The 12,734-nt window shown below is 42.0% G+C and overlaps 1 protein-coding gene across 1 annotated transcript in view; it reads right to left on the bottom strand.

Moving 5' to 3' along the window:
• UROC1 (urocanate hydratase 1) overlaps positions 1-12,031 on the bottom strand; it is a 43,426-nt gene extending 31,395 nt beyond the window's left edge. Inside the window, exons 1-4 of the mRNA XM_009935147.2 lie at positions 11,735-12,031; positions 4,838-4,968; positions 2,024-2,117; positions 843-902 (exon numbers count right to left, since the gene is read on the bottom strand). Coding sequence (XP_009933449.2) covers positions 843-902; positions 2,024-2,117; positions 4,838-4,968; positions 11,735-11,860 — 411 coding nt within the window. The 5' untranslated portion in view covers positions 11,861-12,031. The remainder of the gene's footprint in view (positions 1-842; positions 903-2,023; positions 2,118-4,837; positions 4,969-11,734) is intronic.
• Positions 12,032-12,734: the final 703 nt, after the last annotated feature.

Raw genomic sequence — 12,734 nt, 5'->3', positions numbered from 1 at the left:
AGGATGGTTGTTCATTAAATGTTCCTCCTGCCACCACACACCTGGGGACCATTCAGGCCAGGACCTTTTTTGTTTTTTTTCTTGACAGTATAAATTGAGCTCATACAAAACAAAAGTCTAATGCCAAATATCTCCTCAGAATGTTTCCCACATGCATTTTGCAGTACTTGGATTAAAGCAAATGTATTTACTACCATTTTTGTATAAAGAAGAACAGAGATTATACAGCCACAACTTTAACGGGCCGGCTCTGATTTTAGACAGGCTTTTACCCACCTGCCATTACTCTCAGAAGATCAGGGATAAGGCTGCTAGGCCTCACAGTGAAGTGCAGTGTGATCTGGCCAGCTAGCATGTAAATATTTACAGCTAATCCAATTTAATTGGAAAAAGACTCAGGATTGCACTTTCTCAAATCAAAGCCATATGTTTTGTAAAAAAATTCCACTACGTGTTGTGAAAAACATTGCAAAAGTACCAGAAACAAACAAGTAAAAGATACACTTTTTTTGTTTGCTAGAATTCATTTTGACTCTAAAACTATCTGTGCAAAACACACAGGCACATACAAATGCATCAGAGAAAGACAAAGAACCAATCTTTACGTCATCATACACAGCGTGGTATGTTTAGTATTTCTATCAGGCTGTCTATGCTCTCCTTACGAAATAAAACTCTCCTCATCTATCCAGTTCATAACTGAGCATTCCTCTATCCAGACAGGATGTTTTGGAGTATTTTGAGACAACAACTGCCAAGAATTATCACAAACTGCCTAAGCAGAATGTGCATGGGAGAGGGTGAAATGGGTTTCAAGAAACAAGTTGCAAAAGCTGTCCTACCTGTGCCCAGTTGCTGAAGACCTGCCCATTTCCTCCGTAAGTGACAAGCTCCTGGGGAAACTGAAAAAGGCAATTTAACAATAATAAGGCAAGCACTTTTCTGAAACATTTCACTGTATCTCAGTGCTATTTTCTTTTAATCTCAGTAATAAACCTTTTCTAAAACTTATTAGGTCAACACCCTGTAGATTCTTGAAATGAGAAAATATCATCATAAAAGTGATAATTGAAGAAAAAAAATTAAAATTCTTTTTCAAAATTAGGTGTTTGTTATTGTTACAATGGTATTTTGGATGCAGAAAACTATGAAGTGATTCCTGGATTGCAGTTTCTGTAACAGGCAGACATCCCAGTAAACTGCCTTACAGAGGGACGGAGTGAGCTTACAGTTTGGTCGCCACTGGCATTTACAGCTGGGAGGGTCTGTGACCAGCAGGGCAGAGCTGCATGGCCTCTCCCCTGCCACTTGCAAAGCGATGCATTACACCAGGTAGTGCTTGTACGGATGAACTTTGGTCCTGTAATCGCCTAGTAAATCTGTCCTTAAGGGACGAGCTTTCAAAGATGCAGGAAGCATCAGCACTAATTTTTCAACATATGTTGTAGAAGCAATGTACTAAGAGCTGAACTCTACCTGTCTCACAGACAGCGACCAAACTCATGTACGTAGTGTGAGCTGGCGTGAACCTTGTTGGTGTGGTAGGAGGCCTCAGAGGTCTGCGTTAGGACCAGGACCCACTGCGCAGAATTAACTGCGCATGGTGGGAAACTAAAGAACTTATTACAAAAGACCCCAAACTCCAGTAATCAAAATATAACACAAGAAAAGTACAGAATCACCTGCAGGCCGTTGCAGGCTTAGCCTCACAGAAACGGACATTCGAGCACATCACTCTAAGGAGGCTGCCTTGGCACCACTGCAATTGGCCTGCTCAGTGAACACACAGCCGCCAGCCCTACACACGAAGGCGCTGGCATGTACCTTGGGGCACAGAAGCAGCAAAAGGCTTATGAACAGCAAAATCCTATTCAATCTATGGAAAGAGGATCATCTGCACAAGGGCTGATTTCACCTATATGCCTAAATTCTTCGGTTTTTATGCGAGAGCACATCCAGGAAGTAACCTGCAGATTTGCTGCTGCTCTATGAATCCAGCTTCCTTATTTCCACTGCACCTTACCTGAGCCACGGCAGGATCCAGATTATTCATGATCATCAACATAATGGAAGCAGCCGATTTGGTCTTGCAAGGGTAGTCTGCTATGGGATATGCTCTGAAACAGTTGTCACAAAAATTTAGGAGAGACACTCCAACTCATTCATAAGAGCAACCACAAAAACATATCCTACAGAAACACCTCTGCATGCCAATACATTCCTTTCAGTTGCAGGCTTTTATTCAGAGAGGAAGAAAAAAAAGAAGAAAATGCATATCTGAAAAGACATATGTACCTTAACAGGTAAATCAGGTTTTAACTGTTATCAGAACCAAGCAAAGAAAATAAATTGTATTTTGCTTATCATTTGCTGAATCAGTTGATCACAACTGGCTATAAATATGGTGGCCAAGAGCTCCCATTGTTTTTTAACTGGATAATTTTGGAGATGTTGGAACTGGCCTCTATAGCACAGTCCCCAGGTCAAGCAGCTAAGTCCTGCAATGCCGAGGGAAACAGCATCAGTGGAAGTTGCCTGCAGACTCACCAGCCCTCATTATTTAAGATCCTATCTAAGAAAACACCCAGCTTGAATTTCAGTCCCAGAGAAGCTCTCAAAAACTGAACTAATTAGAAGAAATATGGGTCTTTTTACTGGATAAGATGTATTTCATCCAGAAAGTTGAGAGGTGAGGTATGGGAAACCCTCACAAAGGTATTCTGAGTCAGGTTTCCTAGCACTAATGTGCTTCAGAGCCAACTGCTGCAATCGTCTCACTTATCTTCTCCTCCACCTTCTGTTTTCTCATATCAAATTGCTCTAAAACTTCTGGTCGTGGATTTATACTGTAGCTCTTCAGGGTAGGGACAATTCCTTTGCTGTGTTTGCACAGGTCTTGGTACAATTGTGCTGAGGCCTTTAAGGTATGACACCAAAAGTGAGTATAACCATTGACCAAGAGTTATGCTCTTTCCCTTTCTGTAAGCAACACCACCACTACAGATGCTGGAAATTCCTGAAAGCAGATAGGATCATTCGACATGGTTTCTAAATTATTTTGCTTTTCAACCATAGATCTTCAGTGGCTCGACAGTTGCTTTGTACAGGGAAGACGGTTACACTGAAAAGGTTAGGCTAAAGAGCGCTAACAACAAAAAAATTTAGACATCCGCTCACCAGATCATGAGCCAAGATCTGGAATCTGTATTCTACAGATTCAGTGAATGGGCTCCTCCTATGATCACATGCGCTTTATCCTAGCTTTTTACATCAGGATACTGAAACAAATGCCTTGTAGTCATTGCCAAACCAGGAGGGAAAGCTTTTGAGTTTTTCCACAGTACTTTATTAGCATTTTCTGCTTTTCTAAGCTTGATGTGATAAAATAACAGCATTTCTGGGGAATGATAACAATTCATCAAGAGGAGATATTTCCCCGTAATATTGCTCAGGACATAAGAAACCCAAAGTTCAGATATCAGCTGAGCATGGGTACCTGGGTGTTAAGTGCAACAGAACCAAACTGGACTATGTCCCTGGGATGTACAGAACAAAAAAATAAAATCCTACCAGACTAAAGAGAACAAAATGCATTTTCTTAATCTGAGACTGTAAAAGTCTATTATAAAGAGTGACCAGTGAAATCATCACAAAGAAAAAAACAATTTTTGAAGCTATCAACGAGTCACTGATACCAGTAATGGAGACAGGCTGGTGGACTGTCTCATCCAAGCCTGAGTGGAAAGTGTCCTCATCTGTAGTTCAGGACTAAAGTCCTCTGAAGTCCAGCTCTGCCATATCTTTCAGACAGTCTTCCAGTTGTCTTCCCCTTAGCTGAATTCTGCAACAGCTGATCCCAGACTAATATGGACAGCACAGAAATATAGATGTCTGTGGAAATCGGTGCTTTTAGTTGCTTGCTTTATTCAGATTTCCGTACAGACATTAACCAGGCCCCCGTTGGATGCAAAAAGGAATCAATCAGTCTAAAAAAAGCAGCTAGCCCCTGGCAGCCCTCTCTAAAACTGTTCTGCTTCACAAACCTTAGCCCCATGAGCCCTAGAATGGAGTGATACTCCAAGATCAACAGGCACAGCATATTAAAAACCAGGGTCAGATACAGGTTCCAGTGAAAGAAAAGTGTACTGTCTTTCTTTCTAGCTTAGAAAGCCTTCTCTGTGAGACTGCAAAACAACCAGCCACTCAGTAGTAGTAGGTCCCGAGCCATCCACTCGTCTGATCTTACCTCTTGGTTCAACTGAGACTTAACTTGCAGCAGCTCAGGACTATTGCAAGTTTTCTGTCCAGGTTGCAATCAGAAGTCTCCAAGTAATGACTGGCCCCTAAAAACTAAGACTTGCCATGGGACAGAGCATTCAGGATCTCTGTGTATGGTAAAGCTGCCATTGCCAAGCACACAACCACACACAAGTCTTTCCCTGTGTTCAGTGGTGCTGAGCTTTCCAGCATCGAGACTGTCCTGGCCCTGCCACAGCCTATCCAGAAGAGTGCATGCTGTCTCCCTATTAGTCCCATGGGACTCTCATGAGGATAGAGAACAGGATGAAAGCTGGAGATGAAGGATCATTGTTATTCAGCTTTAAAGAAGAGCATCCCAAAACATACAGAATCAATCACTGGAAAGGAAACCACTGCTATCTAATGACACACAGATCATCCAATTTATTCAGAAGATGCACTTCATTAATCTGTTGTGACATGACTTCTACAAGAGGTAAATTAGGACACAGCAATGCCACTATTTAAAGGTCAGTTCCACAGGTGAAAGCTAGTAAGCAAGTGCAGTCAAATACAATGTCAACCATCCAGTCCTTACCTCATCTCAATATCTGGAAAGAATCTGTACATATAAATATGGCCATACAGCCTGAGTTCTTCAGCGAATTCCAGTGCCAGCTTCTTTTGTATTTCAGGTGGGAAATAACGCAAGGCATTGCGCAAAGCCAGCTGCAAAAAAAAAAAAAACGGAGAGACAAAAAGTGAGGTAAAAGAGAAATGGAGGTAAGTGGGTGGCCCTGAACTGTAATCAGACATAGTTGGAAGCCTGCCTAAGATATCACAAGGATGATAAAATTTAAAAGGCCAAGCTCACACCAGGGGAGCTTCATTCTTGCTACTGAAGTGTTTCCACCTGCATATTTTCATGTAGATTCAATTGCTGTACACAGGTAATCCTCCATTTTCCACCCCTGTAAATGTGCATGGAGAGTCCTTGGAGATTTGTTAAGTAGTGTTCAATCCTATCGATATCAGACACGGACAAATTCCCTCTCACAATGCTAGGGGGCACTGAACTACCAAGGAAAACAATGTTCAGAAATCCTTATGCTGAGACCCTGAACTCCGAGAGACACTCAAGACCCTACTGTACTTTCCATTCAAAAAAGGCATCTTAGCCCTGAGTTATGTGACATGCTCCCAGATGAAGACGTTCTTGGGCTAAGCTTTATTAAAGATTCACTGCATTTAGCTTCCTAATGTATTGCAGAGGGTGTTTGCATTACTTCATTGGTGCTACGTGTAGCACTTCCAAATTAGCCAAAGTGCTTACTAGGCTAGGCACTGAATTAAACTCTGCAGATGATACTACGTGGCTCATACTCCCTATTGCCTTCAAAGACATTACCAGTGGTTTGAAAAGTACAGTATGTCCTTGTGGATGAAAGAAACCACAAAATAAATCACTATCTTTAGTAACAGTCTGTTAAGTCATGTCTTCGTATTCTGTGTTCCATTTGATTAAAACCATAATGAGAATAAAGATTTTGTAATCTTTAAAAAGCCAATTTCATGCAAAGATGCTAAAAGATCTTGTAAGATCCCTGACAAATGACAACACTATCCAAATCACATTTAGTTGGAGGTTCACAAATTGTATGGAATTTCACGTCTTCGTTAGTCTGATTTTTAATGGCTGTGGAAAGCATGGAAAGGGAACAAGCTTGCTTCCAGAGCTGGTAACAGTCTATAAAACAACCAGGAAAGCCCAGTTTTGGTGTAGCAAGGATACCCCATGTTTGTGACTCCTGCCATTGGCACTTCAAAGAGTTATGGAAGCAAGTGTTTTCTGGAGGAATTAAAGGGATGGGCCGCAGTACAGGTATCTAGAACAAAGGCATCTAGAACCACCCAGTCTAGGTATCAGCACCATCCATCCTGGTAAGAAGTCCTCAAAAGCTCTACAAAGCCTTCAGCTCAGTAATAAACCGCATCATTCAACACAATTATGGTCTGGCTTTTATGGCTAGCACTCTCCAGCCTCTTCATCTGAGCACGTTGGTCTCACATACCTCAGAGCACACCGAAAACACAACTTCTCTAAATCTAAAAATGCCCCATACTAAGAGAAGTTCTTGCTGGCATACTTACTGCTGAACAGGCGTATGGGTCAGACCCTTCCAGATCAGTGAAGCTATATTGATTTACATCAGCCAAGGAACAGCCCAGTAAAACCCTACAAATTAGATTTGCCATTCCACATAGAGAATGACAAGGGGGAAAACCTGTTTACCGGATAAGAAAATGCAAATTACGTCTTCAAATACCACCTTATTCTTCACCAGTTATATAAGCAGTCATTTTTCAAGGTCACATTATTAATAAACACAAAAATCCCAGCTATATCTACACCATAGTAAAATATGCAGTCAGTCTAAAAGGCAAGCACCCATCACACAGTGGGTTCTAAATCCAAGAAATTTCTGAAATAAGAATAAAATCACCTATACTCCTCACAACAAAAAAATCAAGAGGAAAACATTGCCAAATTTGGCATTTTGGTTGCCTATAAGCACTAACAGAGAGCTATCAAGACGAGCGTTTTGCTTCCAGTCTGTCAAGGATCACCCAGTCTTTGGTCAATGTATTATTTCCATTCTAACGAAACTGATGGGCAATTATTTTTCTTTGCCCTAAAAGTACAAGCAACCAAAATATGTTTGGATTTTCAAATAAATTCGCTTAGACTGAGCCTCTATCCTATTAATGTTACATATTAGCAGAAGCCTGAATTCTGATGATGCAAACATTAAAGTAACACGAACTTGTATGTTACATGAAGGGTGGGAAGGGCACCTCAGTTGCACAGACAATAGAGAGCTGATCTTATAAAAGACAAATAAGACTGTGGCTTGTTTAGCTTAACTGAACAAAGGTGACATTTGATTGCTGTCTCACTGCAGGCTGAATGTCAAAGCAGGAAGGGGCTTTGGGGAAATGCTGGAAGAGGAATAAATAGCTGTGAATTAGCCATAAAAAAATGTAGTCCTCAAATGAGAAAAATTTAAGTATAAGAGATTCTGAAACAGTCTCTCAATAGGAGAGCTGGGGCACTTAAAATTGCTTAGATGGATCCTGACTGCTTTATGAAAGGCCAATTGCCATGTGCATCAGGGAGAATTTTTCATATTATTGAGTCATAAACTGAATAGCCTGAGAAAGGCACTCAAGGAGCAAATTCAAATAGGCTGATCATCATGCTTTTGTGGAAAGGCAATACAAGGTCATTATTCCTTACATTTCATTAAAGCACCATATAAAACATTATTCCAACTTTAAGTAGGATTGATTTACCTGTAACTGACACATTGCATTCTGAATATTAGACATCATGCATTTGATATTTAGGTGTTCTACTTCCAGTGACAGAAGCTTAAGCTGTATGTGCTGAGAACCTCTAAAAAAACAGGTCCAGAATTCACTGGTGTCTTAAAAAGAATAGGATCAACTGCACTTATACTCCTGAGCCTGATACGTTGTTTCAAAAGCGTACTTTGAATTTGCCGAGTTACTGGTTCAGTTCAGCTCAGTGCAAGGCAAGCATCAGATGCAAAGTCTTCCTCTTAGATCTGCCAGCTGGATCTTACATTTGATTCTTGTGCTTAAGTTCTAGTCACTGTTAGGGTGTCTTCTTTTATATTCACTGGCATTTATACAGTAAAACATGATCCTGCTGCTATTTAATCAAGATTCAGACCTCTCAATGTCAAAGTGCACTCAAAAGAACCCATGAAATCCTGCTCCATTTGATCAGCTATAAATATTTTTGTTGGGGGGTTCTCCTGAGAAATTAAGCATACCAGCCTCTTTGTTAATTGGTGTTCATTGAAGAGCCAATGCCTCTTCAGAAGGAATGTCATTCATTTCCAATTTATAACAAGAGCATCAAGAATTCTAATTTGAGGATCCTGAGACACTCAAATGCTAAGATTTGTGGTCTCCCTGTTTATTGAGGGAAAGGGAATCAGGAGTAGAGGAAGTGACTAGCTTTATTCTACAACAGTTTCATTCTTAATTCTGCCCTTTTGCCAGTGGAGATGTTGCTTGCCTCTCACCTGTCAGCTTCTGCCTGATGATACCTATGCCCAGAGTCTTTGGTAGCATTATTCTCTAAACAGCAACTGTAAAAGCAAGATGGTTGTTTCATATATTATTATTCCTGATAGGCCTCAGTGTAGAGAAGCTCAGTTGGGAAGTAAACATGGTGATTTCTGATGGGCCATCGCCATAAACGCCCTGTGGTATGTGAAAGTTTAACCAAGTTCTTTATCATCCAGATGTTGCAAAACAGGAGCCAGCAAGTTGGCCTTCCCAAACCACACGTAAACCTTTAAAAGTGATCTCATTTCTGGATGTGTAAAGCAACCATTAAGGTGAAACAGCCTGCATCTTCTCCAGAAATCTGAAGAACTTCAGGTGCTGTGTGACTTCACAGGCTCTGGTTTTCTGCTCTTTGCACGAGGATGTCATGAAAGAGTAAGTTCCAGCTGCTCCCCAAGGGATAGGGAGCCAAGCAGAGTAACACAGACAGCAGGACAGGCACCCCACCAGCCAGGCTCCAGCCTCATGGTACCTGAAGTGGACGAGCAGGGCAGCCCAGGGAAGGCAGCCAAGTTCCACCAGGAGTCCAGGTCATCAGGCAAGATTATGGTGACGTGCAGGTCCGAGGCCAAGCCAGGAGTGCAAGTCAGGATCAGGTCTGATGATGACGAGCACAGCAACATAGGGCCCAGAGATCACCAGGAAGGCTCATAGTGACAAGTCAGCCCACAGGCTGTAGATCAGATCACTGAGACCCTTGCCTAGGCACAGGGACACCCCATGCCAGAACTAGAAATAGACACATCTCTGGCACAACTGAGATTGAAGCCCCAGGCCTGCGGTTAAATGGAGCCCCTAAGCCTATGGGCAGAGGGTGTGGGTGGGGATCTCAGGTGAGGCTCGTCAAGGTCATCAAGGCCCATTACTGACTCCAGGGCTCTGTGGCTGAAACACAAATGATACTACAATCCGGTAACGAATGATCGCGCTGGGATAGCAGAAAGACTGTAATGTGACTTGGCTCTAGGATGCGTAAGGGAACTACTGCATGGATGAAGACATAACATTTTTTCTGATTCTGAGCAACACTGGGAAATGCACATTCTTCCCAAGCTGCTCCAGCTTTACTGGAATGTCAATGAGCATTGAGCATGCAACATCCTTGTTCTGCAAAGGACACACCACACATAAGATTTTAGGGGCAGTTTCTTTGTAGCGTATTTACATTTAGATACAGATGCCGAGAAACAGAAAGCTGGGGTTTCCTCAGCTGTGGAGGGAAAGAGAGAGAATGTGGCTCTTTCAGGCCTCAGGCAAAGAATGCTGAAGGAAGAGAACTCAGGAAACATCTAAACAGAATCAGTTCTGAGAAATGGCTTGAATTCTCCAGGACGATTAAATTTGATATAATAGGAAGAATTATATACCTCTTCAGCAAGCCCCAAAACTCTCAATACTTTATAAATCTCACTTACAGGATTTCTGTTACAACCACAAAAGGAGGCCCAAGAAAATAAAATATTGGCAGTGCTAAGGTTTATTAATGCAGAAAGGGCTAAAACTGAAATGAAGGCATATGAAGAGAGGGACAAATCCTGAGGAAATCAGCAGAGCATTAACTTCACTTCTGTCAAAGCTTCCCCTCAGTGTTTCAATTAGAAAATGAACACAGTGTCATACATAACAACAAGCCTTGCAATAAGCTCAGCATTACACACTGGCAACAAATCTGGAAGCCTGTCTCAAGACTTAAAAAACAACTTGTAGACAGACAATCTTTCTGTCTACATGCTTTTCTAAGCATCAAACACATCTTAAAAAAAAGAGATTTGACCTTTCAGATATAAAAGAAATACCAGTTGAGCCTCCAACTCTGTTAAGAGTTTAAGGTGGAGGATAAAGAGTAAAATAAATCAGGAAGAAAGCTTTTAAATCTTTAAATGTCTAATGAAGAAGTCAGCTAGCACAGCCTCTTTTCACATGTGGTAGGTAAGAAGGAGACATGATGGTAGGATGTTAGACAGTAGACTGGAGACAGAAAAAGTCTGCTGCTGTCTCCCTGCAACTCTTAAAGGAGGCAGGAAACTATTCCAGTTTCTGTACAGGGAATGAGGACTTTATCACTGTCTTTCTCTCCCCAGGTAAAGAGTTAAGGTTTGGCATCCTTTTGAGAGATACCTTCTCCTGTCCTGCAACATGGACTCCTTCATGCTATAGCAGACTTCTCCTGGGGAAAAGTGACTTAGCAAAGGCAAGGAATGAAATGGAGATGATTGGCAACGTTCTGACATGCAGTGAAGCTCAATCCCGGCTCCTTTATCTTCACAGCCATCACCACATACCACAGTCCCCTTCTCCACACTTAGCAGCCACAATTTCATGTCTGAGCTGTCCCAGGCACAGACAGGATGCCTCAGCCATGAGTGCTCCTGACTTTGAAGTAAATCCTCTCTGCATATCTCACAGCTGTTCCTCTTTCTACCCTTTGCCTAGGCCCTCCTCTGTTCATGGAAGTTGACTTTGAAAGAATTTGGCTGCTGATGCCAGTGGGGAACTCCCACGAAGGCAAGGAAGTTGCATGCAGCTTGTTAGTGGGGAAGCACCTTCTGTGTTCTCACCAGAATGTCACATTATAAGTGATGTTATATCTGATGGAGCACAGACTTTCAGACTAAGGAACCTACCTTATCCTCCCCCACACAAATTCCTAAAAATCTCTACCGATTGACCATTAACTTCTGCTGACGATTTTTTTTTTTAAATCTCTAACATGAAATAATGCAATGATTACTTTAGTGTTTATGTAGACTAATCAAACAAAAAGAGACAAGAGAAGAATTACACAACTAAAGACAAATAATTAACTCCACACCCTACAAACTTGCCTAAATTCCAGGACGCTCAGACTGCTGGTTAAAATGAATTATCTTTGGATCATTTATGCAAATATACAGATGTGTAGCTTGTCCCGTGATGTTGATTCACCACATTAGATGTTCATTGTATCTGAGGGGTTAGCTTTCACTCCCATATATAGCAGTGTTTTTGCAACATCATTCATAATTTCACCTCCAAGGAACAATGCTGGATTGACAGCATTGAAATTTAGACATTTAAATGCCTCTTGTTTAGACATTTAAAGTCACAGAAGCTGTTGTGCAGCAAATCTACCTCATCTCAACCTGCTTACCTCTGGGGGAGGAAGAAAGCAAGCAAGCAGAAGAGTTTCCAGCACTTTGTCCCATTACTCACTGAAATTATAACACCAAGGAAATACATTTGCCACAAAGCCAGGTGCACGCTCAGAAAAGCGTATGAGGCAATCAGGTCTGCTGCCTCAAGCTGCATTTCTCTGAAAGGAAGAGAAGTGAGGCCCTGTGAAACCCCATGTTACCTTTTTCTCCTGAGCAGTGAGATTGGGGGTTCTCACGGGTGCATGGGGTATTCCATTCCTCCGACCTCTATTTTCAGGCAAAGGGTATAGAGGGAGGCCATGACAGATTTCTTTCAGGCTGGTCATAGCTGCAGAAGAGTTACGAGGAGGGAAGGCGAGGAAAACTGGAGAGGTACAAGAAACGGGGAGTGAACGGTGCAGGCAAGATGCTAAGAAACTGAGATGCACCACTGCTCCAGGGTGATCTTGAAGAGGACAGCCTGGCCTCTGGCTTCTGCAAACAGGCCTGCCAAGCAGAGAGGGCAGGCAGCACAGGTGACACACCTCCTCCCCGGTGCCATGCCATTGGAGCTTCCCTCCTCCCCCAAAATGAATGATTCACAGTTTTGCTGTTTATTCTCTGGGTGCTTTGTCAGCTGGTGCTGTGCTAAACCAAGACAGCAAACTCAGTCCCTTTCCAAATCATCTGATTCCCCCAGTGTCCTAGTGAGAGTCATGGTCTGGAGCATAAACCTTTCCTGAGACCTCAAGGATTGTGCATTTACATTTCTACAGTTCAGGAACTAGCTTAAGTTAATAATTGTTATTAACATCACTGTCCACACGCAGTGTTCAGCTAAGATGGGCATTCTCTGTTTGACGCCTCTAGGTGTGGGCTGTTCCTTGAATCTCATCGATTCGTCCTCCAGACAACAGTGGTTGTCAATGATAACCGCAAAGCTTCCCCCTTAAGCATTCCTCCTCTCAGCTCACAGGCATGAATGGATTTTAGTAGTGTTAAACTGGAAACATTAGCACTGGTAGTGGTTTTCTCAAGACAGGCAATAACAGGGAGAAGTAATTAAGGCTTTCACTTCTAACTCACTTTTGTACCCCACAGTCAATAACAACCAGAAAATCTTCTGGTACTGCCATCCAGACATCACAAGTAAATGAATATACTTAACTTTGATTTTCCACTTAAAGCACAACATGAACTTTGATCACCATTTTGAGTTGT

The sequence above is a fragment of the Opisthocomus hoazin genome, chromosome 11, assembly GCF_030867145.1.
Source record: "Opisthocomus hoazin isolate bOpiHoa1 chromosome 11, bOpiHoa1.hap1, whole genome shotgun sequence".
NCBI classification, from domain to species: domain Eukaryota; kingdom Metazoa; phylum Chordata; class Aves; order Opisthocomiformes; family Opisthocomidae; genus Opisthocomus; species Opisthocomus hoazin.
The sequence above is the reverse complement of the archived record's forward strand: the minus strand, read 5'-3'. Positions and strand labels throughout refer to the sequence as shown.